This window comes from Bombus vancouverensis, chromosome 3, assembly GCF_051014615.1.
Source record: "Bombus vancouverensis nearcticus chromosome 3, iyBomVanc1_principal, whole genome shotgun sequence".
Lineage (NCBI taxonomy): Eukaryota > Metazoa > Arthropoda > Insecta > Hymenoptera > Apidae > Bombus > Bombus vancouverensis.
In genome coordinates this window covers 1,514,997-1,537,077 of record NC_134913.1, presented here as the reverse complement: position 1 = coordinate 1,537,077, position 22,081 = coordinate 1,514,997, and the positions used below count along the sequence as shown (strand labels likewise).

The 22,081-nt window shown below is 32.4% G+C and overlaps 5 protein-coding genes and 1 long non-coding RNA gene across 20 annotated transcripts in view; 2 read left to right on the top strand and 4 right to left on the bottom strand.

Moving 5' to 3' along the window:
* The window catches only part of LOC117164057 (uncharacterized), a 73,386-nt gene extending 67,225 nt beyond the window's left edge, over positions 1-6,161 (bottom strand). For 2 of the 5 annotated variants that reach the window (XM_033346827.2, XM_076617565.1), the window contains exons 1-2: positions 5,706-6,161; positions 94-482 (exon numbers count right to left, since the gene is read on the bottom strand). In XM_033346827.2, coding sequence (XP_033202718.2) covers positions 94-331 — 238 coding nt within the window. In that variant the 5' untranslated portion in view covers positions 332-482; positions 5,706-6,161. The remainder of the gene's footprint in view (positions 1-93; positions 483-5,705) is intronic. The other 3 variants (XM_076617567.1, XM_076617568.1, XM_076617566.1) reach the window with 3 other exon arrangements.
* Positions 1,130-10,916, top strand: LOC117164068 (uncharacterized). Of its 2 annotated transcripts, XR_013058123.1 has the most exons (5): positions 1,130-1,262; positions 1,320-1,461; positions 7,430-7,780; positions 7,847-8,792; positions 8,861-10,916. It is a non-coding gene; the product is annotated as an uncharacterized LOC117164068 (long non-coding RNA). The 2 variants fall into 2 exon arrangements; XR_013058122.1 differs by having other exon boundaries at positions 7,847-10,916.
* A 991-nt stretch (positions 10,917-11,907) lies between these two features.
* On the bottom strand, positions 11,908-14,682 carry LOC117164067 (uncharacterized). 4 transcript variants are annotated; one of them, XM_076617580.1, is made up of 7 exons: positions 14,188-14,682; positions 13,936-13,977; positions 13,656-13,864; positions 13,003-13,328; positions 12,727-12,925; positions 12,467-12,524; positions 11,908-12,108 (listed from the first exon to the last, which is right to left on the bottom strand). In XM_076617580.1, the coding sequence occupies exons 1-6, from the start codon at positions 14,220-14,222 to the stop codon at positions 12,490-12,492; spliced, it is 846 nt and encodes a 281-aa protein (XP_076473695.1). In that variant the 5' UTR covers positions 14,223-14,682; the 3' UTR covers positions 11,908-12,108; positions 12,467-12,489. The 4 variants fall into 4 exon arrangements, with proteins under 4 accessions (XP_076473695.1, XP_076473696.1, XP_076473698.1 ...); XM_076617581.1 differs by having other exon boundaries at positions 13,936-14,682; XM_076617583.1 differs by lacking the exon at positions 12,727-12,925 and having other exon boundaries at positions 12,966-13,328.
* Positions 14,683-15,315: 633 nt separating this feature from the next.
* Kyat (Kynurenine aminotransferase) lies at positions 15,316-21,136 on the top strand. Of its 5 annotated transcripts, none has more exons than XM_033346842.2 (9): positions 15,316-15,453; positions 18,807-18,946; positions 19,048-19,198; positions 19,400-19,636; positions 19,723-19,966; positions 20,036-20,202; positions 20,285-20,635; positions 20,712-20,858; positions 21,024-21,136. In XM_033346842.2, exons 2-8 carry the CDS (start codon positions 18,807-18,809, stop codon positions 20,769-20,771), a joined length of 1,350 nt encoding a protein of 449 aa, XP_033202733.1. In that variant the 5' UTR covers positions 15,316-15,453; the 3' UTR covers positions 20,772-20,858; positions 21,024-21,136. The 5 variants fall into 5 exon arrangements, with proteins under 5 accessions (XP_033202733.1, XP_076473687.1, XP_076473686.1 ...); XM_076617571.1 differs by lacking the exon at positions 15,316-15,453 and adding an exon at positions 18,253-18,390; XM_076617573.1 differs by lacking the exon at positions 15,316-15,453 and adding an exon at positions 18,264-18,378.
* On the bottom strand, positions 15,544-18,081 carry LOC117164065 (E3 SUMO-protein ligase NSE2). The gene is made up of 5 exons (XM_033346847.2): positions 17,045-18,081; positions 16,602-16,780; positions 16,437-16,527; positions 16,194-16,374; positions 15,544-16,123 (listed from the first exon to the last, which is right to left on the bottom strand). Exons 1-5 carry the CDS (start codon positions 17,121-17,123, stop codon positions 16,024-16,026), a joined length of 630 nt encoding a protein of 209 aa, XP_033202738.2. The 5' UTR covers positions 17,124-18,081; the 3' UTR covers positions 15,544-16,023.
* The window catches only part of LOC117164063 (CIMIP2 protein CG18335), a 26,566-nt gene continuing 22,738 nt past the window's right edge, over positions 18,254-22,081 (bottom strand). For all 3 annotated transcript variants that reach the window (XM_076617579.1, XM_076617578.1, XM_033346845.2), the window contains exons 5-7: positions 21,875-22,037; positions 21,268-21,505; positions 18,254-21,085 (exon numbers count right to left, since the gene is read on the bottom strand). In XM_076617579.1, the coding sequence (XP_076473694.1) occupies positions 21,016-21,085; positions 21,268-21,505; positions 21,875-22,037 (471 nt within the window). In that variant the 3' untranslated portion in view covers positions 18,254-21,015. The remainder of the gene's footprint in view (positions 21,086-21,267; positions 21,506-21,874; positions 22,038-22,081) is intronic.

Genomic DNA, 22,081 nt, shown 5'->3' with positions numbered 1-22,081 from the left:
TTGACGTAATACTAAACAGATGGTCACAGTTTAGACTCGCATATTGTTTAAAGTTTAAGCGGTGATAGAAAGTGAAATAGTAACAGTACGAACCATTAGTCCGTAGATCCTCGTGCGTAGGTTGAAAATGGGAACGATGCTGTAATTGGAAACCATAGGCCGGAAGCCACGGATTCGGTCCGTTCACCAGATCCATATCCAATGCTTCGAACGTGGTCGGTGGCTCTTCGTCGTCCTCGGCCTCGACATCCAGCTTCGTGGACGACGTGAGCGTCGTGGCCGTGGTCATTGTGGTCGTCAACGTTGTCGCATTCAGCTCCTTCGTGCTCATCTCCAACCGGTGGAGACAGAGACGTGTCCAGCTGTGTTCGGTGACTGACAGTCATTAATCGCTTCGCCGAACTGTGAACGTTCTTTCCGCGTTTCCTGGCCGACCCTCATGCTCTGCCCTCGAACCCTTCCCGCTACGAAGTCATCGTTTTCTAGAACAGTGAATACGCACTTCCATTCATACGCTTACATATTCTGACGCTTCTATTAAATAAGAAACTTGGAGAAAAAATGGAAGGAGCTTTTTCTAAAAAAAATGAAAACGATACGTAACATTCGTATCGATGTGTCTATAAGACTTTATTGTAAATTCCCAATGTCTTCCCAAACATACCGAATTTTTCTATTAAGGTATAGTTTTATCTACGATTTTCTGAAATTAATGATTATATCATTTCTACTATTTTTCTTCCGAGTTTCTTAAATATCTCTTTGTTATATCTAACGAAACCAAACACTTAATAAAAGGAAGGATTTAGTAACTGTCATAGAACGATATAAGAACATTACAGAACGACACAGGAAGAAAAGCAATATGTATGCACATATTCTACATTCATATTATACAACGGTTACATATAAATATCTACACGTATTATGCAACTTAACTAACTAGTTCAAATTCGATATGAAAAATGTGCTTATACAAGAAAAACAAAGATTGAGAATATAGCGAAAAAAGGCAGTTCGCGAGAAATTACGTAACGGAAAAGATGCGTGATTTGTTAAACCTACGAAGCGGTGTTGCGTGCACAGAATCGAAATGATCACGAAGACTTTGTCAGTAGTTTATGAACCGTAGCGATTCGCGGAACTTTCAATGGCTCTTTCGAATTCTAAACGGCGATTGGGTAGCCGGTAATATTGTAGAAAATGAACAGTACGCTTTATAGGTGAAATTTAATGCCCGTTAGAGGAATCGTTAGGCGGGAGTAAGTAGTAGCTACGTGGCGCGTATAATTTCAGTGACGCAATTTTCTGCTTTGCAGCAAATAACGAAACGGTGCGGAATTATTTATTCTCGTTACTGTGGTTAATAGACCAACTGCTCCAAAGAAACGCGAGGTACTAGTGGTACGACCGTTATTTCAAAAAATGGACAGATGATGTACATTTTCTGTGGCATTAATGGTATGTTTAACTTTTAGGTTTGAATTCCATTTCTACGCTTTTGCTATTCATAACTGATTATTTTTGTATTGCTTGCATAATTTGACTCCTTAATGATTACTTAATTTATTATTTATATTCACAAGCTCGTGTCAGTGTACAATTGTTATGTTTACTTATATAAACGACTTATTTATTCAAATCGTGAAATTACCCACTCAATGTAAATTTTAAAGTAACATGTAATGACTTTATTCATGCAAAATAGAGGATTGCATGATGTTTAGATATCTTAAATTGTTCATTAATGTCTTTTATTTAAAGCAATGTGCAACAAACGCATTAAGACGCAAAATTATTTAACGCAATTAAACGCAAAAGAATAAAATTCTTTTCATAAATTAAACTAAATTACAGAACAAGCGTTCTAACTGTTTACAACAAGCTGCAAGACCCCGTATACAATTTATTTTAAACAAATACGCAATTTCGATTCGATCGATTCTGCGCAGATCCCTTCAACGATGACCGTGAAACGATTTACTCTCGCGCCTCTCACCGCCCACTGAAATCGAGGTTTCACGGTGTTTTAATTAAAAAACAATACTCGCGCGAAAGAAACGCGTGGGTGTAATGATCAACCTCGAAGAATCACGCACTGATATACGAACACCGTAAAGATCTACGAAGGAATCCGTTGGCCGCTCGTAAGTACACGTATGTACACGTACACACGATGTTGCACGAAAGAAACGACGACGGATCTACCTTGTTGCACGTGGTGTAACGTTAAATATTACCGCGGGCCGGGGATTTAAACGACGCGATGCAACGCGACGCGGCCGGAATCTCCGCGCGCAGCAGAAATTACGCATGCGTAATTGGATAAAGATCGAGAGAGGTTGTCGCCCCTCGGCGATTCTCGCTGGCTCTCTCTTCCTGAAACATCGCCAAAAGCACCAGGAAATTTTATTGCGGCTGGACGAGCTGAAAAACGATACGCGTGCTCGTAATTTCATAACGCCCGGACGCTGAAAAAGAAAATCCACTTCCCAAAGAAATCGAAATATCTCGTCGTCGTCTGTAATTATCGCTGCGTTTTATTATATCGATCCACGATTGGAATAATCATTCTCCTCCAGCGCAACTCCTTCCACATTTCGTCCACGTATTCATCAAGATTAGTTTATTTTTGTTTATATCGTCGGTTCATGTTCAATAGCGGCAGATACGAGGACAATATCTTTACGTTTTGTACAAAATATGGTTATCGTGTGATAATATTTTTAGATTTATCTCTGAAAGATCTACATAATATAACTGATAAACAAAACACTATAATTGACACGAAAGACGGAAGGTTTACTTAATACAGTTATATGAAAATAAAAATACAATAGAACTGATATAAGAAAAGGAAACGTTATACCGTCCATAAAGGGAAAAAAGGAGAATATTAGACGAAACTATAAAGAAATAACGGATAACGAGAAAATGTCCGTTCGATATTTTCAGTTCTTTAAAAGATGCTACTTTACTTCGCTTAATGACCAAGTTACGTTGAATGCAATTGTATCAATTACCGTGAGACTCAGCGGAAAATGCACAAGCCACAGGTGAAAATGCACGCACGATCCTTGAGCGAATGTTCAATGTTTTATGTCACGATTGAGGATGCCGGAGCGCATAATACCGTGCTTAAACGGTACTCGATCTAGAGTACTGACGTATGGGATGATACCCGATACAAACCACGGGATGGAAAAACATTTTCTAAATTGACGTTCTTTTTGCGTCATTCGACTTATATAATATGGTACGTGCTCTCTAGATCATGCGATCAGTTGCTATAATTCAACGCGGATCGCAGTTCTGTACAAACAAGTGTGTTCCTAGTAGCTCTTTATAGAATTTGTCACAATCAGCTGATGAGTATTTATATGGAAGATAGGGTCAAATGCGGGTGATTGAGTGGTCATTAAATTGTCCAAGATGGACAAGAATTGTTACATTTGAAGAAAGAATGCTCAAGATCCTTTAAATTTACAAAAGGACTCTAAGAACTTAGACAGGGTATATATACAATTTGCTTCATGTTGCATAACGCACCCTTTCCTAACTATATGGACTGTAAAAATAAATCTAGGAAAATAATAGTGTGAAAAAATGACGCATTTCATGAATCTTTTTTCATATTTGTAAGATTTTAATATAAATATTGACCATGAATCGATTAGCATATTCATGTTGTAATCATAACTTCCTACTAGTAGTCTACAATATATAATATTAATGGTCAGCACTACATTTTTCTCTACAACAAAAGAAAACTGTTGTTTTTATTTCTTTGTAATAATTTTATTAGTAGAGTAGAACCAGATATATCTTCTCTCTTCTATTTTGAATAATTTTTTGAAATATATAAAGAACGATAAATTAGGCACCATTTTCATTTTACGGCAGTAATTCTCAATTATTATCTTACGCACCAGTTTCTCCACACCTCAATTTATGAAACAAAACTATAATTAAATTGAAAATATCTACTTTACATCCGTAAAATATTGCCATAAACATGAATGATAAATTACTTTACCCACTACTTTCAACGCGATAAATTTGCTACTCTTGCAACTACTTTTCAATTCTGAACTATGATTCCGTAACGCCGCAACACATTAATGCTTCACTATCTTTCAAAGCAAAAAGAATACATCAATATCTATCAGAGCCTATTGCTTCAAAAGTAATTATTTCATGGTTTATTCAAACAATTTTCTGTAACGTTGCTAAAAACATTAGAGGTAAATTAATTACTGCATCTAATTTTAGATAATGATTATCGGTCGATTCCTTATCGTAGTCATATCATGATGATATAATGATATCAATCATTCACGACATAATAATTGCTACACTACACAAATTTTACAGATATAATTACTACTACAAAACGACTGATCATGCATATTTGACGTACATATGAAATTTACTTAAAACATAGCTAACTAACATTTTAACTTAAACAAATGTCTTAATTCAACTGTCTCAGATTGTGCAGTATTCTCGTGACATTTGTTAGTTGTCCTTGAAGGACAACCTCAAAGAAAAAGGATACGAACTGTTTCATTCCACTTGCCACGTCACGTGTAATTCTTTATTTAATAGTTTCAACCAAATACATACTTACTACACGTTACCGCTTAATTTACTACAATGTATGGAAGCAAAAGCATTAAAAGCGGCAGTCAAACGCGCAGCGACAAAAGAACCAAGAACTAAGAATAATGTATTCGATAAAATCTTTTCGCTAGGTACTTCCGTTAATTGGTTTCGAATCGATTCCTTAATTTTTGAGGAAATATATCGGAACATTTACTTTATGATAGATTATTTGTTTCTTTGATAAGACAGCAGAGGGTAAATCAAGCGTTCAATAACCTGGATTTACAATATATGATTTTGCATCAAGCATCGCAACCTTTAACACGTTTCTGTAGCCACTTTCACTTTACATAACACGTTTTATGCTGCAGATGTGTTTAGTAATCCAACAATATTCGCATGATTAACATCTATCAAGAAAAAATTAATCCTTCTGTCCATTGTAGAAATAGAGATGTTTGATTAACGTCATAAATAGATTAGTTATATTACTATATCAAGAGCTGGTTAATTCTATAACGTAAATGTAACGCAACTTTGCCATACTCTATTGAGCCTTAAATTTGAGCAATTATGCAGCTAGCGCTACTAAGAACGTACGTACGTCACATATCTAAATTAACTAATTTATTTTCGAATCTTATCAATGAAATTGCAACTATAACTATAAATAAAACATATTTCACGAATCATAACTGGCATATTATCGAATTGTCGTTACGAGAACACAGATATATCGAAAAAGAAGAAAGAAGTATAATGAACGATAATACGCTGGTTTCTCCTCTATATCGACATCCGACAAAATAAAACGAGTTGCCTCTGTACACACTTGAACCGTGACAGCTGTCAAAAGTGGCGAAGCGTCCACGACGCAACGCAGGCGCGAGAGCGATCATTGAATGAAAGAAGACAGAGAGAAAGAGAATGAAGGTAAAAGAAGATAGAAAGGAAAGAGCAAAGAGAGGTGGACGATCGCGTAAACACGCAAGTCTTACGTTGTTACAAGTGAGACGGAAGTAACGAGTTAAGGATAAGGAAAGAGAGAAAGGTTAGAACCGCATAGTGAATTCCGAGTGCGACGGCGCGGTGGTGGATACCTGTCAGCGCACATTCCACGATCCCACAGCGTGCTTTCGCCTCGTCGTTTACTACCACTGGACTTTTGCCTTCCTAACGGCAAGAGTACGTAGTCACATACACCGCCAGTGTAATCCAGAATGGGATTTAAACGCACACACTCCAACTTGTTCATGAAAAAAACGTATCACTTGTCACAATAGCCGGTGGATCGCGTGTTGCTCGCGGCGCGAACATGGCGCACAATTCGTATGGCGTTCACCACTAAAAAGCACAAGCGATAGAACAACAGGGATTCTCTACGGTGTGAGAGGATCTTGAAGGAACGACGCGAACAATGGAACGTGACTTAAGGCTTAAGGACACCGGAGAGCGCGAGAGCCAACTTTACACCGCGGGGTAAATACTAGAACAAAACTCGCTGCTTTCGCCCGCGGAGCGCGGCCGTGCTGGCCAATCCCCACCCGCGCAACGCCGCCACGTGGTACACAGCTTAACCAATCACAAACTGGTTACGCGGGGCCCCCCGGACGTGTTTGTAAAGCCGGCTTGCTACCGATCAGTTTCTTCTCTTCTTCTCTCGTACCGATTTAACATTTGGACAACATAAAGGAACACGAAAAGTCGCTTTCTTTCTGCCAATATACTCGAGCTGATCCTTTTTCTTCCTTTCGCGTAACAATGCTTCACCGCTTCATGACCAAGAAAATCGGTACGCATGATTCGGAAGAAGAGATTGCAACAGGACTAAATGGAAAATCGACTAAAATATCTTTTCGCTGAGGGATAAACACACTAAAGAAACTCACTGGTATTACATACAACATGTACCGTGGATAACTTTCCGGTCTCTATTATCATAATGCCGGTATGTAACGTTAAAACGACTGGATAAAACGAGAGAACAGTATGTGCATTTCTAAAATTTTTTAGTGATAGGACAATTTGTCAAGATATATAGAGTTCCCTCTCGTGTTATCCATTTATCTTAAATTGGTACAAAGATACGCGCCAAAATATTACACTTCCATTGACGTGTCTTGTTATTTTGCTTCGAAAAAGGGCCACCTGCTTGTCAAAATATCTCGTTGTTATCACGAAACATCTCGTTGTTAACTATGCATACGCGACCAGCATTTATTACATAGATCTGCATACACAACTCAATAGACCTGCGAGCGACTGAATACATAACTACAAACATTGCCTTGAATCGTGATCAATAAAATCGACTTAAGCGATATGTTTTGTGATTTGTTTTATGAGGACAATCAGATATCTAAATAACAGAGTTAGTCATACCTGTTATACCATTACGTTTCCTATCAAAATAAAACAATCAACGTGTATATGAATCAAACTCAGCGGTAAAATGAAATTATTATATACTTTATATTATATATTATGATAACATATGTTGTGATAACACGTGTTATCCAGTGATAAGACATCTTCAGCGTAGAACAGAAAAATTATTTAATAAATCGTCGAAAAAAAATGATTCATATTTTTTTTGTAGCGCTTTATTATCTACATAATTAGCAAACAACTAATATTAGAATATTTTGTTTTTCATATTGTGAGTCAATATTTTGATCGTATTCACGACAGAGCCAAAGATTCTTTTATTATTTACGATATAGATATAAACTCTATCAGCTGATCAATCGGTGTAATACATTATATCTGAATACTTGCTATCTATATAAAATCATTATAGCAAACAATTACCTTCTTCATCCAGATTATCAGCAACTAAATGAAATAGTCAGACACACATATGCAATGAAGTAAGACGATAAAAATATGTTGCAAGGCTTGCATAATTCAATATCCGATATAAATATTGTGACCAAATACGACTGCACGATGTTCATCACAAATGATCTGTCATGTTTTACGCAAGACATAGACCATCTTATGACGGAAGACGCAATGCTTCGTTCCACCGAATTTCTAACGGGTAACCTCTTTCGAAAGGAAAGTTCGATCGGTACATCGATCCAGTCATCGAAACGAACGACAGGCGGCTCTGAATTCAACTCGAGAGATCGCAGGATCCATCTCGTGGCCATATGTGTGATGAGAGGAGCAGGTATGTAACGGGCCAGGGGCCACTTATCTGTTGTCCGGTGGAATTTAGTTTCTTTTTTTGAGGCAGGTCACTGACACCGAACGGCAATGGATTGACGCGGCGAGGTCAAGTCCTACGTGCGCTGTCGACAATACTTCACGTTTAAAGGTATCACCAAACATTCCTTGCGGGATATCGCGTTACTTACGCCGATACGGAACCATGATCAATCGTCCGAACCCAGTCTCTGACTATACAACGAAAGATTCAAGTCGTAAATCGTTGCGGAAGGTGCAAATGGTGTAGCTTATGGTGGTAAACAACATAGCTGTAATACGTCTATTTTGGAAGGAAAGAAAAGTGTTTCGAACGTTGTTCTTCTTTAATTTATGCCGAAACGTATAGTTTGTGGTCTGTCATATTTGAATTAATAATTGCGTGGAATTGACAACTAATCAAAGCCTACGTTCGATGCGCGCGCAACATTACCTACTTAGGAAGTGCTTGGAAAAATATACTTACAAAACTAGTTTTTCTAGTTGACATTAATTTTTCAATTTATGAACAACAGGTTTATATTACACGTTGCTGTCATTCATTAAATCAGCTCTCATATGATATCGTAGTTGCTCATGTCTGAAGTGTCACGTACATATTCAGATATTTCCTACACTCATCTTTTGATGAGTATAATATTTTTATTATACTCGTCAGATGTGTCCTTTTATTTACATAATTTAATTTCTCTATCTAGTTTTTTCTATTTGACTGAAGAGCAAAAATTTCCAAATCCTATTTCCATTATTTCTAATTATTCAAAATAATAATTCTAAGGATTTTTAAAATCGAGGATGCTGATGATTTCATAAAGTGATTTCTTATGAATTATGTATGATATATGCTTAGTGAAAAACTCATAATAATACATAAGATACATATTTCATAAAATTATCAAAGAATGATGATATGATATACAATGAATTAACGCTGAATAGTAAATAGATAATTACACTCGTCTACAAACATTAACCAGGTTGGTATTGTAAAATGGAGTACGAGTTACGTACGTATACACAATACACAATGTAGTGATTTTTACAGCAACCGCTTCTCAGAGCATCTTTCAGAGTCAGAGTGGGAAATATACAAATGAATTCCTAGCATGAGAACGAAAATAACGGCACTTACTATTAAAATAGAGGTTAGTAATTAATTATCGAAGCACCTTGAAGAAGACTTATTTAATTTTTTCCCTCTTTTTCAATATCACGGAATAATTTCGATATGTATGGCAAATATTTTTATATCGTAAGATATGCGAATATGTTACGTTTCTACTTCTATTTTAATGATATTTTTCCGACTTCATACTAAAATGTAGGAACGTTATTAAATAACTAATTAAATCTTAGTAGAAAGTAAATTAATGGTTCCATTTTATCCCGATTAGATAGACATCAAATGTTACCTGAATATCAAATACTACATACAAGGATTGATTAATAGAATAATAGAATAACACCATAAAATAATAGAATAATACCTAAATAGTAGAATAATACTATTATTCATACAGATTTTGTTAAAGCAAAAATAAAACAGTTTACAACAACTTGCTCGATTAGGTAATATTTTATCCATGTAACTGTAATTCGTAGAAAATATGTATTTTCTCGCAAGTTTGTAAACTATTTATGGAAATTTTCAAATATCTACATTACTACTAGATATTATACTATTATATTGTTACCTAATACTAGATTTTAGCAACTTCTACTTTTCAAACTTGACCATTGTGAAAAGGCTCGTCAAAAACACAGAATAACATCTCGAAATTTTGCCTTCCAAGTGATGTGATATTATTCTGTAATTCTATTGCTAACTGATTGAGTTCTCTTCCTAAAAGTAACACTCTTAATATCATTAACTTTGGCAGCAAGTTCTGATGAAATGATGAGCTTCTCCGAGCTTCTCTGTTTCCTTCAAAGTAATATCCGACTCCGAAGAACCACTATGAACTTTTCTTTGATTATTCATTTATTTGAAAATTGTGTCACATCCCAATGATCATTATCCCGAACGATTGTTACTTTGCGTTACAAATCGATTTATCTATAATAGACATTTAGAAATGGTGAAATATTCTCATTACATATATTGTATGTATGTATATGCTTCATTTCTGGGCAAACGGTTGACGACCGCATGAATTGTTCTAATTAAGTTGATCAGATCCAATTAAAGACTCTTTATGCCCCTTCGCAGCTAATTCCTCCCTTCTTCGATTAAAAGGAGACAGATGTACTTGTATCAATTAATTATTTTTTCAGTTATGAATGACTTTTTGATAAGAGAATCTAGAAATATTTACACTTACACAGATGTTTCATTGTTGAGTTCCCTAAATTTTATCAGAAAATTTTTCGTTAAATTATCAATAGCATATAATAAATGGTAAAGGCAACGATTATGTAAAAATCTGAGGTAACAGTAAACGTTTTCGCTAAATATGTATGTCAGGCTGACTAAAATCTCCCACATATATTTCAACGCGAAACAAACACAATCCTTTCACTTATCACTTCCTGAAATCTGATTTCAGTTTTACCTTAGTTCTAAATTTCTGCAAAATTAATACTAAGTTTCAGCGTGTGTACACAAGTTACACGTTATAAATATCCCAAATAACATTCTTGATTGAACATTTCGCTGAAGCTGAAAGATTTCATACTCGAAATTTAAATACGGATGAGAAACCATTATACAGAAATTAATTGTGCTTTCACTGTGCTGTACGTAATCTGTTTTTCTTCACTTATTACTATATTAGCTGCCCGTGCGCGAATTTACCCGCTTAGTATTTATTTTTATGACAATTTATGTTTATTATTCTCTGTTTGAATACCATTTAAGAGTTGAATTTCCAAAAAACGGTCGGAAACGCATTTGTTTATTTGTAATGAGGAGTTTGTTTGCTGATTTTCACATTCCCAATTTTAATAACTCATTGGATAAGGAGTTTATCCTGTTTTTACTCCTTTAAGGTCCATATTTCCAAAATCCTTCTTTACTCTACATCTACATCACAGAGGATGTACATATACCGTTCAAATTTCACGTTTCTGAACAAAAATAAATAATCTGGCGGCAAGAATTGAACTACAAATAAGTTAAAATATATGCAAATAAGTTAAAAATATAGAGTAAAATTTGTTCATAAGATGTGTTTTCGACAAAAATAAACTTGAAAGTGTATGATGCGCGTGTATCAAACCAGTTTTTAACTAAACATATTCAACATTTATGGGCTTGAAAATAAAGCCTTAAACGAAAATATTTTATTTTACATTCTTGTCTTATTTTCTCATGTATACATCTCTTGCATATTTTTCCATATTTTTGACTTATTTTTTCATGTAGGACCGCCGTGTAGCCAATTGTACCACCGGTTACGAACCACCCTGTATAGATTACGGATTTTTATGCGACTTCATATTTTTATGGATACAAATACAAATACAAATGGAACAAATGGACAAAACAAATGGAACTGAAAACGTGATTTGTTCCGTCCACTAAATATTACAGAGAGCACATTATTGCAGATATTTCTGCACATTATGTATCTACATTCTATACATTTTTACACTTTTAAATTTCCCGTAAATGCATAAACACCTGCAGTTTATTTATCAGATATAGTAAAAATGTATCGAATACTAATTATAATGAAAACACTCTAAATATCTAAAGATTTACGACAGACATGAAAGATTGGGAGAAAACTCATTGTGAGATAGTTAAGGATTCACTTTCTCGGGTAATTTAAATTCATAGTGAAAGTAGCTATCAAAAACGCAGTACTAAATACATGTAGGAACTTTGCAGCGAATAAATATTGTAATTAACTGGTTCTTTGATTTGCTTGAAGATATACAATACAAGAAAGTCATATATTTATGTACGCTATCTGAAATTAGAAGAAGATCGAATCATTTGATCTCACATTACTCATCAGTAAAATAATAATTCACAAATCTGCTAAAGGAATCAGATCTACGGTAGGGGTACAAATGTATATACGCTAAATACATAAACATAAGGATTATAAATATATCACTCTATGAAATTTTGTACTTATAATTTTATTGAATTCATTTAATTATATATATTCCTTGTCGCAGAACGACTTCTACTTTGGATTAATTACTTCTCTTCGAACTAAGAATAGTCATCTTCTATCTTTATTCTGCTAGCCCGCTAACATTCAAGAAACCAGAATAAAATGAGCAATGCTATCAATTCCAAGGCGAGTCCAATTCTTAAACCGGATGATGTATTTCCGGATTCTAGAAAAAAATAATAAATTATTATAGACAAGGAAAAAATACTAAATATTATTGATTTCATACATTTTTGATCGAAACATACAACAAATATATATGCTTATAAAAATTTGTAATTATTTGAATAGTGGTAAATTGATAAAAGATATTTTTTATAGTAGGAAATTACTAAAAACGAGAATATTTCTTTTATAAAAGAAATACTGACATGATCTTTTATAATTGTACAAAAACATTGGCAGTATTATATTAAAGACATTGATAATATGAAAACAATTTTTCTTATATCGTTTTCAGAACTAAGAAAATAGAAAATTCATAAAGACTATTATATAAATAAATTTATAAACACATTTATAACCTTTTTTTCTAAACTCCGTGGTTTCAAAAAGTCATACTATAAAAGTATGCTGGAATTGCTGAAAATTCAAATCATAAACATTATCGGAATACAGAGGGTTAAACCCTGATTGATTATCTTATGTATATATATATATATATAGAAAATTTTTCTTCTGGTATGGATATATCTAAAAACATCTTCTCTAGAAGTTAAAAGACACATAGCAACAAAGGTAAGAATTTCTGAAAATTATTCTTCTCCGACCGATTTTTTCTCACCATAATCATAATATTGCAGTGGTTCCGTGGATTCATCCTCACAGTCCTCCGTAACGGATCTGATCTTCATAGAACCCTTCCTCTCGGGTTCGTTGATCTCTTGCTTACCCTCGAATGCAATCGCCGCATAATCGAACCTTGCCTCTCGAATATGCTTTCTGGGGCTCCGGCGACCCTTCGCGGAGCCTTTGAGCCCAATCTAGAAAAATCCAGGAAAAGATTTATGCCTAAGTACTAACCGTAATCGTAATAACGCGCTGCCTCCGACTCGTTCACCATCTCGTCTCTGTTCTCCTCGTCCTCCTCGTCTTCGTCATTCTCGTCGCCCTTTTCATCGTCGACGCCACTCTTGTTATCGATCCCTTCTTCGTCATCGTCGTCATTGTCGCTGTCATTGTCATCGTCGTTTTCGTCTTGGTTGGCATAGTCGGCATCATCGCCTAATCGACTTCTCAGAACGGACCGATTTCCACGGTTGCGTTTAAAGTTTTTATTTGCCAGTCTATTTTCGCGTAACACGTATTCATCCTCACGATCAGCAGCATGGGCATATAAGAGATTACGCTGTATCGCTCGCGCTGATTCCGAGGGACACAACGTGTCTAGAAAATGAAATACCGAGATAACTGGTAATTTATGGTAGATCGTTGTAAAACAAACAAAATTTGTAAAATGAAAATAAAATTATGATACATGAATCTTAATAAATATTAAAATTTAATCTATGTAAAAATAAATGTCTTTAAATAAATTTATAGAAAATAGAGATGTTATATTGGAAGAACATAATATATGTATGTACATCATATTAAAGTTATTGAAGGCATAAAATTTATTATTTGTTAATAAATATTAACCATTTATTAGTTTATAATCAGTAATTTTCAATTTTGATACTATTAGTACTACATATACTATAATATTAATACCTTCGAATCTTTCACGAGCATCATTCTCATAAGATTCGTCCAAGTTGTTGTTATTATCAGGATCAAGTTCTCCTTCGAAAGTGAATGTTCCAGTGTTGCTTAAGATACACCCTTCGGTAGAAATGCAAGGTTCTGTGAACCTGACCGCTCTCATAATTCCATCGACGATGTTTACCTCGCAGTAACATTTAACGAAGCTATCTGGGCAGCTAGAAAAGTTCACACCTTTCATCACGATCAAGAAATTCAAGAGAACTTCCTCAAAAAAACGTTGGCTCACCAAAACGATCCTGGACCGATGCAGTCTATGGCTGGTTTTCCTCTGAGAAATATAACGATATACACCATCGTGTATTGGCAGAAATGATAAACATTAATGTACAAAAATTTAGTGTACTTTCTATATGAATATGAGTATCTACTACACGTTGTGTGATATGTTATCAGATTTAATGGGAAAGATTAATACGTTATTTAAACTTATTTGTAATTGTCATTTATTATACATGTGTTAACTTCAATTTTTATTTACGTTGCTTGATCTTGACACGATGCAATAGCTACCATAAATCCTTTACCACAAGTATTATTACATTTTGGAGAGGACCATCCCGTCCATAAAGAGTTAATTTCCGATGGAATGGAAGTTGAAGGCCCAATTTCTTCGCAGAACTTAAAATTTCAAATTTAGGAAACTATAATTAAATTATAGCCAATAGAAAGAAAGGAAAAGATATTGTATTCTTAACCTGTTTTTTAAAGTATTTCAAACATTCAATTATTACTGTAATTTACTATTATTAGTGTAATAGCTTTTACATTACTTAAAATAAAATAACAGTACTGGTTGTCTCTGATGACAGTTCGAGGCACATTGAGGGGTGTGTATTCCTTTGATTGTGGTCGCGGTGCATTGTGCAATGCCACAAACCCCACGTGGTGAACACAAACTTTCTGGTAGAGGATTCAAAAAACACGTTGCAAATCCTAAACATTATTCTTATAATAAATATTTAAATCGTGGACAATTTTTATTTCGTGTATTGCGTTGTACATTTTCTCACAAAATTTTTATTTGTAATTTTTTCATTAGTAAAAGTATATTGTAACCTTTGGTCTTATACAATTCTTGGCCAGCTAGAGAAATGGAACAGTTACAGCTTGAAATATTTTCGACGAGCAAAGTGATATCGCATAATCGCCTGTGAACTCTTGCACTTGTGTTTGAATATGGAGTAGCTTCGTTAAAAGAGCAGTCAGCTTTCCTCTGTCTTGCCAGTTCGGGTGAGCACAAATCCCAAGTGTGAAGAGTCAAACAAGGGCAAATCCCGAGGAAAAATTCACCGACCCCAGAACTATCGAGAACTTTTGATTCGGAAGGTATGCTACGTAATTCGACGAACAACTAAATATTAAATAGAACTGTATTGCATGAAAGTTTAAGCTTTGTTAAAGTATTTTCTTCAAAGTTCGAAACTATTGCACAGTTATAAAAATAGTTCCTTTTCTTTGTTTCTATTATGCAAAAGTACATTTTGTATTGAAATTGTTTACAAGAAAGAAAATATTTTGTATGAAATATTTTTTGCTTACAGCACAAAATCCTTCTCCGATTTCTACGAAAGCACATTGTTGCAGATGCAATTGCCGTACCCAGCGTGTTATATCGTAATTCGGCGATTCGTTTAAATCTTTGCCTATTAATAAAAATGGATCCCAACTATTGCTGTCCACATTGAGACCGTCAACGATACGACGAGCTTTCCCACGAGAAAGAATTAATACTGTTGATAAGAACGTAAGTATAAACATAGCCTGAACGTTAACATCATAGATTGATAATGATAAAAGTTGCGGGACAAACAAATATGTAGTTACTTGAAGTTGCTGCGTTTTCAATAATTTATTGGTACTATGTGTACTATACATTGTTCTCTAAAAATATGAAAGACATAGAAATTTTATGAGAAATTTATTTTATAATCTTTTATATAAAAATATTTTCTTTTGATAATAGTTTGATAAACATAAATTATACATTCAATTTATTTGATAAAAAATACGCTATATCTATACTACTCTAAAAGATACACTTTTAAATTGCTATTTGTTACCTAAAATAAGTTCTCATAACAATGATTTGGCTCTAAGCCAATATTCTTACAGAGTTTTTAATCACAAAAATATGTTTGCAATGCGAAATATGCCACATTAAATCACGTGTTGTATTCAGATATATGAAACATCATGTGCAGTTTTTATTTTTGTTTTAATGATGTGTAAACATTAAATCTTAGGTTATATTCATCATGTTGCAAAATATTGTATCATTTAAATATTTAATTTGCAATACATTTATCACAAAACCTTATTCTGGATGTTTCTCTAGATATGTTTTCGTTACAATGTCTGGACGAAGTTGCGAAAGTTGTACAAATTCTGTACTTTTGCAACCTATAACAGGACACCTGTAAATACAATGCATAGTTAAAACTATTCATGAGTGACAAACATGAACTTTATTAGTAGAATATTTACCTTGTCTTCTTATTAATTTTCAATAACTGCATAATACTTTCTTGATCATAAGTATGACCACATATAGTATTCTTCACAGGATCCACAATTCTCTTCTTAGAGATTGGGTCAATTACATTTACATAGCCCCCTTTTAACTGTATTTCTGCATCTGTATCATTTTCTTTCTGTGCTACTCCATCTGCAATTCAAAATGTTATCATTGACATAAAGTATTTATTATATATACAAATTAAAATGTACCTAGCAGTGCTTCTACATGTTTATCAAATTCTATAAGTTTATCATCTTTCAATGTGTCATTATCAGTCTTAGAGAGAATTAGTCTATATTCCTAAAATGTTAAAAATACATTACTTTCTTAATATCATTAAATATATTTTATAATTATTTATATTTTGTAATTACATTCAAGCGGTTTTCAGTATCACTCTGCTCCATATGATTGTCATCATTATCATCATCATTATTTAAATTTAATAATTGATTCTTTCTTTCCCTGAATAACCTTAACTTTTTATCTTGAACGCTATTGTTGTTTACTATACATTTTAGTTCTTTTAACTTCTCGTCCATTTCATTACCTTCTGTAAATATAAAAATATAACCAAATTAAACGTGATTATAGAGTATTAAATTTACCTTTTTTAAGTGTAAAGTGATGAAAAGACTAAATTCTTTTATATCATATATTATTACGATAATTTGATCAATCAAGAATAATGAGAAGATATTCCAAATCTTTTGTAACCATTACAATTTATAACTATTTAATATTTTTGTGATGTTTGAGGTAATGGGCGATTATAGATATGTATTATGAATTGGATTACTTAACCTTATATACTTACCATAATAAACAATAACATTAGCAGCAGTTTTTGTGTAAGAATCATATAATTCCTCAATTATTTGTTGAGATTGCGTCATTCTTAATAATATTTCTCCAATATCTTTCTAATTGTATTTCTTATATTTCAGAAAATTTTTATATTATACCTGATTATACTTATATTATACAAATACTGTCACGATGAGTATTATTTATTCTTGCACGTAACTATGATTACAGATAAAATCATATCATAAATTGAAATCACAAAAATCTAGACCTTCAAACTACCGACTTTGTTTACAATTTAAACTATCTTAATATCGTTAGGTAAATATAAAAACATAGTTAGGTAAATTTATCACAAGATATAGCTTTCAGCAGCTTTAAATGCTTTTCACTTCAAATACTGTATGTTCTTCGTATCTCGTTTGTGTTTCAAACACGGTTTCAAATAAACATTTTAAATTACCTTGATTTACTTTGAAAGAAATTATCAATTATTTGCTACGTAGTTTACTACTACGTAGTTTAGAATGTACATATTATACATGTACAATAGTAAAATACTACGCTACATATAGTATGTACATTATACTATATACATAGTATATAGTTTGTGATTTATGATTTATATCTTTATCTTAATTTATATTTGTATCAGATTTAAAGATGAAGATTATAACTTTTTTGTATAAAATATTAAATATCTAAAATACTCAACATTTTCAATCTTTGGACCGTAAATTTGTTTACCCTCAAACTATAAACGTGGGTCTTTCATGTTCGATGCAATTTTCAGTAATACTTGTATACCAGGTAACACTTGTTTAAAAAATCCCCCAAAAATTGATATAACATTTTTAAATGTTCTAAATTAAGGTTATCATAGAATTTTTGCCAAATAATTTTTTTTAGGTGAAAGAAAAAGGGTTTTCTATCTATTACCTTGCGAGAAATTCTTAATCCTGTCAAAATTATCCGAACATACAATACCCACCTATGCAGTTTAAGGGTTAAGGTTGTATTAAATTATCATTTCTTCAGTAGCATATTAATGGACTAATTTTGTTTAATAATAATATTGTACGTTCGTACAACTGATTAAAATATATTACTATAATACTAGTTAGTGTAATAACTAAATTACCAATAACACATAGTAAAATTACTATACAAATCTAGAAATTTTATTTTTTAATAAACAACTTGTTGCATAAGCATACTATTTTGATAAAGAAATGACCATGATCGTAGTTATCGTTTCATCATTGCAAATACATATTTTGTAAGTTTCCAATTATACGTAATTCTACTCGGTACAGTTGGTAATGTAAACCATTATACGTTAATGTATGTCATCTGGTAAGAATTTAATATAATTATATCAGATTATGTTTATGTTTAGATTAATAATATTTTAATTTATAATTTAATATTAATGTTTAAAAATATATAACACTTCTTTTACGCTGTTTGATGCACGTCCGAGGTACCCTCATGTATTAACATTATACGAACTATCTTTAACACTAATTTATTGTAACTACTACCTGTTAGATTTTTTTATCACATGTAACTAATAAAATGAAAAAAATTGTACTTAAAATATGTAAATATAAAATCATAATTTTTAAGTATAGTATTCTCAATTCTTTTATACGTCATTTTATATTTTTTATTATATAATTTTTTAATATAAAATTTTAGGGTAATAAAGCAACAAATTTATCACTAAGTATAGCATTATTTTATTATTCATTGTTTGTGACTATTTTTAGATGTTTACTAAAATTTCTTTGTCTACAACTGTTAAAGTGTTACTTTCTCTACCCACATTAAGAAATATACGAAGTTATTCTGTTATGATGAGTAAATTTGATCTCCCTGATCGCTTTAAAGGCAATGATAAATCAGTATGGTAAATAACATTTCAACAATGAGATGTATTGAAAATTTTAATACACATAAACATATATATAAGTACTTATAAATACATATTTTTAATTAATTTTATTTTAGGGTGGAATATATTCAGTTAGCTTTAAAATATAAGCCCTTAAATTTAGGACAAGGATTTCCAGATTTTTATGCTCCAGAAAATATAACTAAAGCTTTGGCTGCTGCAACTACAAGTGACAATCCTCTATTAAATCAATATACCAGAGGATTTGTAAGTATTTCCAATTTTAAAAAGAAACACACAATAAATATATTCCAGAGCTATTAAATGTTGGTCATTAGTTATTTCATCATATCCATGATATTGTTATTGAATTTTTTCATTTTTAATTGCAATGATTTTAAATATTTTATGTAGATTTATATATCTTATTTATAGATTGGAAATTTTCAATATACTCTATCATTTTAGGGTCACCCACGTTTAGTAAATGCTATTGCAAAATTGTATTCGAAGCTCTTAAACCGTACTTTGGATCCAAATAAGGAAGTTCTTGTAACTTCTGGTGCTTATGAAGCATTATATGCTACGTTCCAAGGTCACACAAACCCTGGTGATGAGTGGATAATTATTGAACCTTTCTTTGATTGTTATGTACCTATGGTTAGATCTGCTGGAGGAATTCCAAGATTTATTGCCTTAAAACCAGTAAGTAAACTATCGAAGTATGTATACTATTGATATAAATGCAAGCTCTTTATACATATTTACATCATGTATTTTGTATTCCAAAGAAAAGCACAAAGGGATCTCTTTCTTCTGCAGATTGGATATTTGACAGACAAGAATTAGAGAATCTTTTTAATGAAAAAACAAAAGGAATAATCATTAACACTCCACATAATCCTGTGGGAAAGGTTTTCACTCTAGATGAATTACAGTTTATTGCTAATTTGGCTAAAAAGTGGAACACCCTTGTTGTGTCAGATGAAGTATATGAATGGCTTGTTTATGAGCCATATAAACATGTTAGAATTGGTAATGGTATTTGATAGTACTAATCTCATTTTTATTAATTATTTTATTTAAATGATGAATGTATTTTAGCAACATTACCTGATATGTACGAACGTACGATTACTATTGGATCTGCTGGTAAAACATTCAGTGTTACTGGATGGAAAATAGGATGGGCCTATGGTCCAGAAAATTTACTATATAACTTAGAAGTTATTCATCAAAATAGTGTATATACGTGTAACACACCAACTCAAGTATGTATAGAATTATTAAATAAATATTTATTGTAATGTACCTTGTTAGAATTATTTAAAATTATATTTTTTAACTTCGTAGGAGGCTGTGGCTATTGGATTCGAACAAGAATTAGAAAGATTTGGTCAAACTGACTGTTATTTTGTGAGTTTAGCTAAGGAGTTGCTACCAAAACGAAATTATATGGCTAAATTTCTTAGCGATGTAGGAATGATTCCAACAATTCCCGAAGGAGGATACTTTATGGTAGCTAATTGGTCAGCTTTAAAAGATAAAGTACGGTTAGAAGAAGAAACAGATGAGAATAAAGATTATCGTTTCACAAAATGGATGACGAAAAATGTTGGAATTCAAGGAATTCCCCCATCTGTATTTTATAGTCCTGAACATAAACACTTAGGGGAAGATAACGTAAGATATTGCTTTATAAAGGTAAGAACAAATTTGGCATAGATAATATCGAGCTCCTTTTTCTTCATATTTATAATTGATTTCTTTTTTATCATAGAAAGATGAAAATTTGAAAAAAGCAGCTGATATTTTAATGAAATGGAAAGATCAGCAATAGTAATAACTATATTTATCTATAGTTAATAATTTTGAGATAAAAAATTTAGCATTTCCATAGAAAATTGTCCAATTACTTAAATATCAGGTATTATCTTTAAAAGTTATTTTAAATTATATTAAATTTTGCTATGATACGCAATGGGTAATTTTTCACATTTATATACAGTCTGCACAAACACATTGTTATTTTTCTTGTATTAAATTTTTATTATGCATAAGACTGTTTTCTTATATTTTATATTTTATGCAGAGAAATCACCACGGAGCCATCTTTTCGCATCTTTAGTGTCAGCTCCAAAAGTTTTGCCAAATCTAAATGGAATATTTAATATCTAAATAAAATTTTTTAGGTATACATACATATACATGTGTATAATGTATAAAGATCAATTTTTTATATTTTCCATATTTTTCGGAATATTTGCGACGAGAAATTAAAATAAGAACCATAAAATAGAAATAATAGCACAATAAAATAATAAAGTAATGATTACCTGAATGTTTCTCCAGGAACATGTCCAAGATAATTTGGAAGCATACCAACATGTTTGTGGTAAATAGTAGTGGGTTGAATTAATAGAGGTGGATCAGGTCGTGAAATTGTTACTGGTGCCCATTCTGTACTTTGTCGTTTTCGATAATCAGATGTAAAATCGCAAAGGGCGCTGTTAGTAGCTGGAACGTTTGTTTTTCCAAAATGCGCATATCCGTATGGTATATGACCCCCGTATCCTGCAAAAATACAATTAAATGTTTGAAATTTTATATTATAAGGAAAACTAATTAATATTTATCTTTCTAACTTTAACACTCACTTCTTGCATTTTCTCGAATGAAAGAATATCGCATTCGTTTTTCACTATCCGTAAGATCCATCTGTACTACTATTTATTGTTAATATTATTTTACAAATGATATCGCGTATTTATCTGTTCGTTAATTCATTTTATTAACAGGTCGAATTTATGGAAGTCATTAAAGGTTAAAGATTTCGTGAAACAGTTGAATCATACGGAACGATGCTTGTGTAAGTTTTATACTACATATAGAATCATTCGAAGACAAGTTCAAGCTAATAATAACGTGACAAGATGGACTCACGACTGATAAAGTATTTTTGCGGATTTGCATTGTCCATAAAGTAAGGGGATGGAGAGTGATCGCTGGGTGTTTCGTGTTGTTCGTCCAAAAATAAATTCCTCGTTACACCCACGCAATCAGGTCGAACTGTTAGCATAGGCAGTTTAAACTCACTTTTTATGAGCTATATAAAAAATTTAGATATGATTTCATTATTCCTATCCTTCC

Bases quoted from the DNA above. Each gene is read 5' to 3' on its own strand.
- LOC117164067 (XM_076617580.1), bottom strand. From the start codon at position 14,222: ATGGTAGCTATTGCATCGTGTCAAGATCAAGCAAC. The intron at 13,865-13,935 runs GTGAGCCAACGT...GAACTTTTCTAG, and splicing joins ATCGGTCCAGGATCGTTTTG to CTGCCCAGATAGCTTCGTTA. The intron at 13,329-13,655 runs GTATTAATATTA...TTCATTTTCTAG, and splicing joins TGCTCGTGAAAGATTCGAAG to ACACGTTGTGTCCCTCGGAA.
- Kyat (XM_033346842.2), top strand. From the start codon at position 18,807: ATGTTTACTAAAATTTCTTTGTCTACAACTGTTAAAGTGTTACTTTCT. The intron at 20,203-20,284 runs GTATGTATAGAA...TTAACTTCGTAG, and splicing joins CGTGTAACACACCAACTCAA to GAGGCTGTGGCTATTGGATT. The intron at 20,636-20,711 runs GTAAGAACAAAT...TTTTTATCATAG, and splicing joins TAAGATATTGCTTTATAAAG to AAAGATGAAAATTTGAAAAA.
- LOC117164065 (XM_033346847.2), bottom strand. From the start codon at position 17,123: ATGACGCAATCTCAACAAATAATTGAGGAATTATATGATTCTTACACA. The intron at 16,528-16,601 runs GTAATTACAAAA...TTAACATTTTAG, and splicing joins ATACTGAAAACCGCTTGAAT to GAATATAGACTAATTCTCTC. The intron at 16,375-16,436 runs GTACATTTTAAT...TTTGAATTGCAG, and splicing joins ACATGTAGAAGCACTGCTAG to ATGGAGTAGCACAGAAAGAA.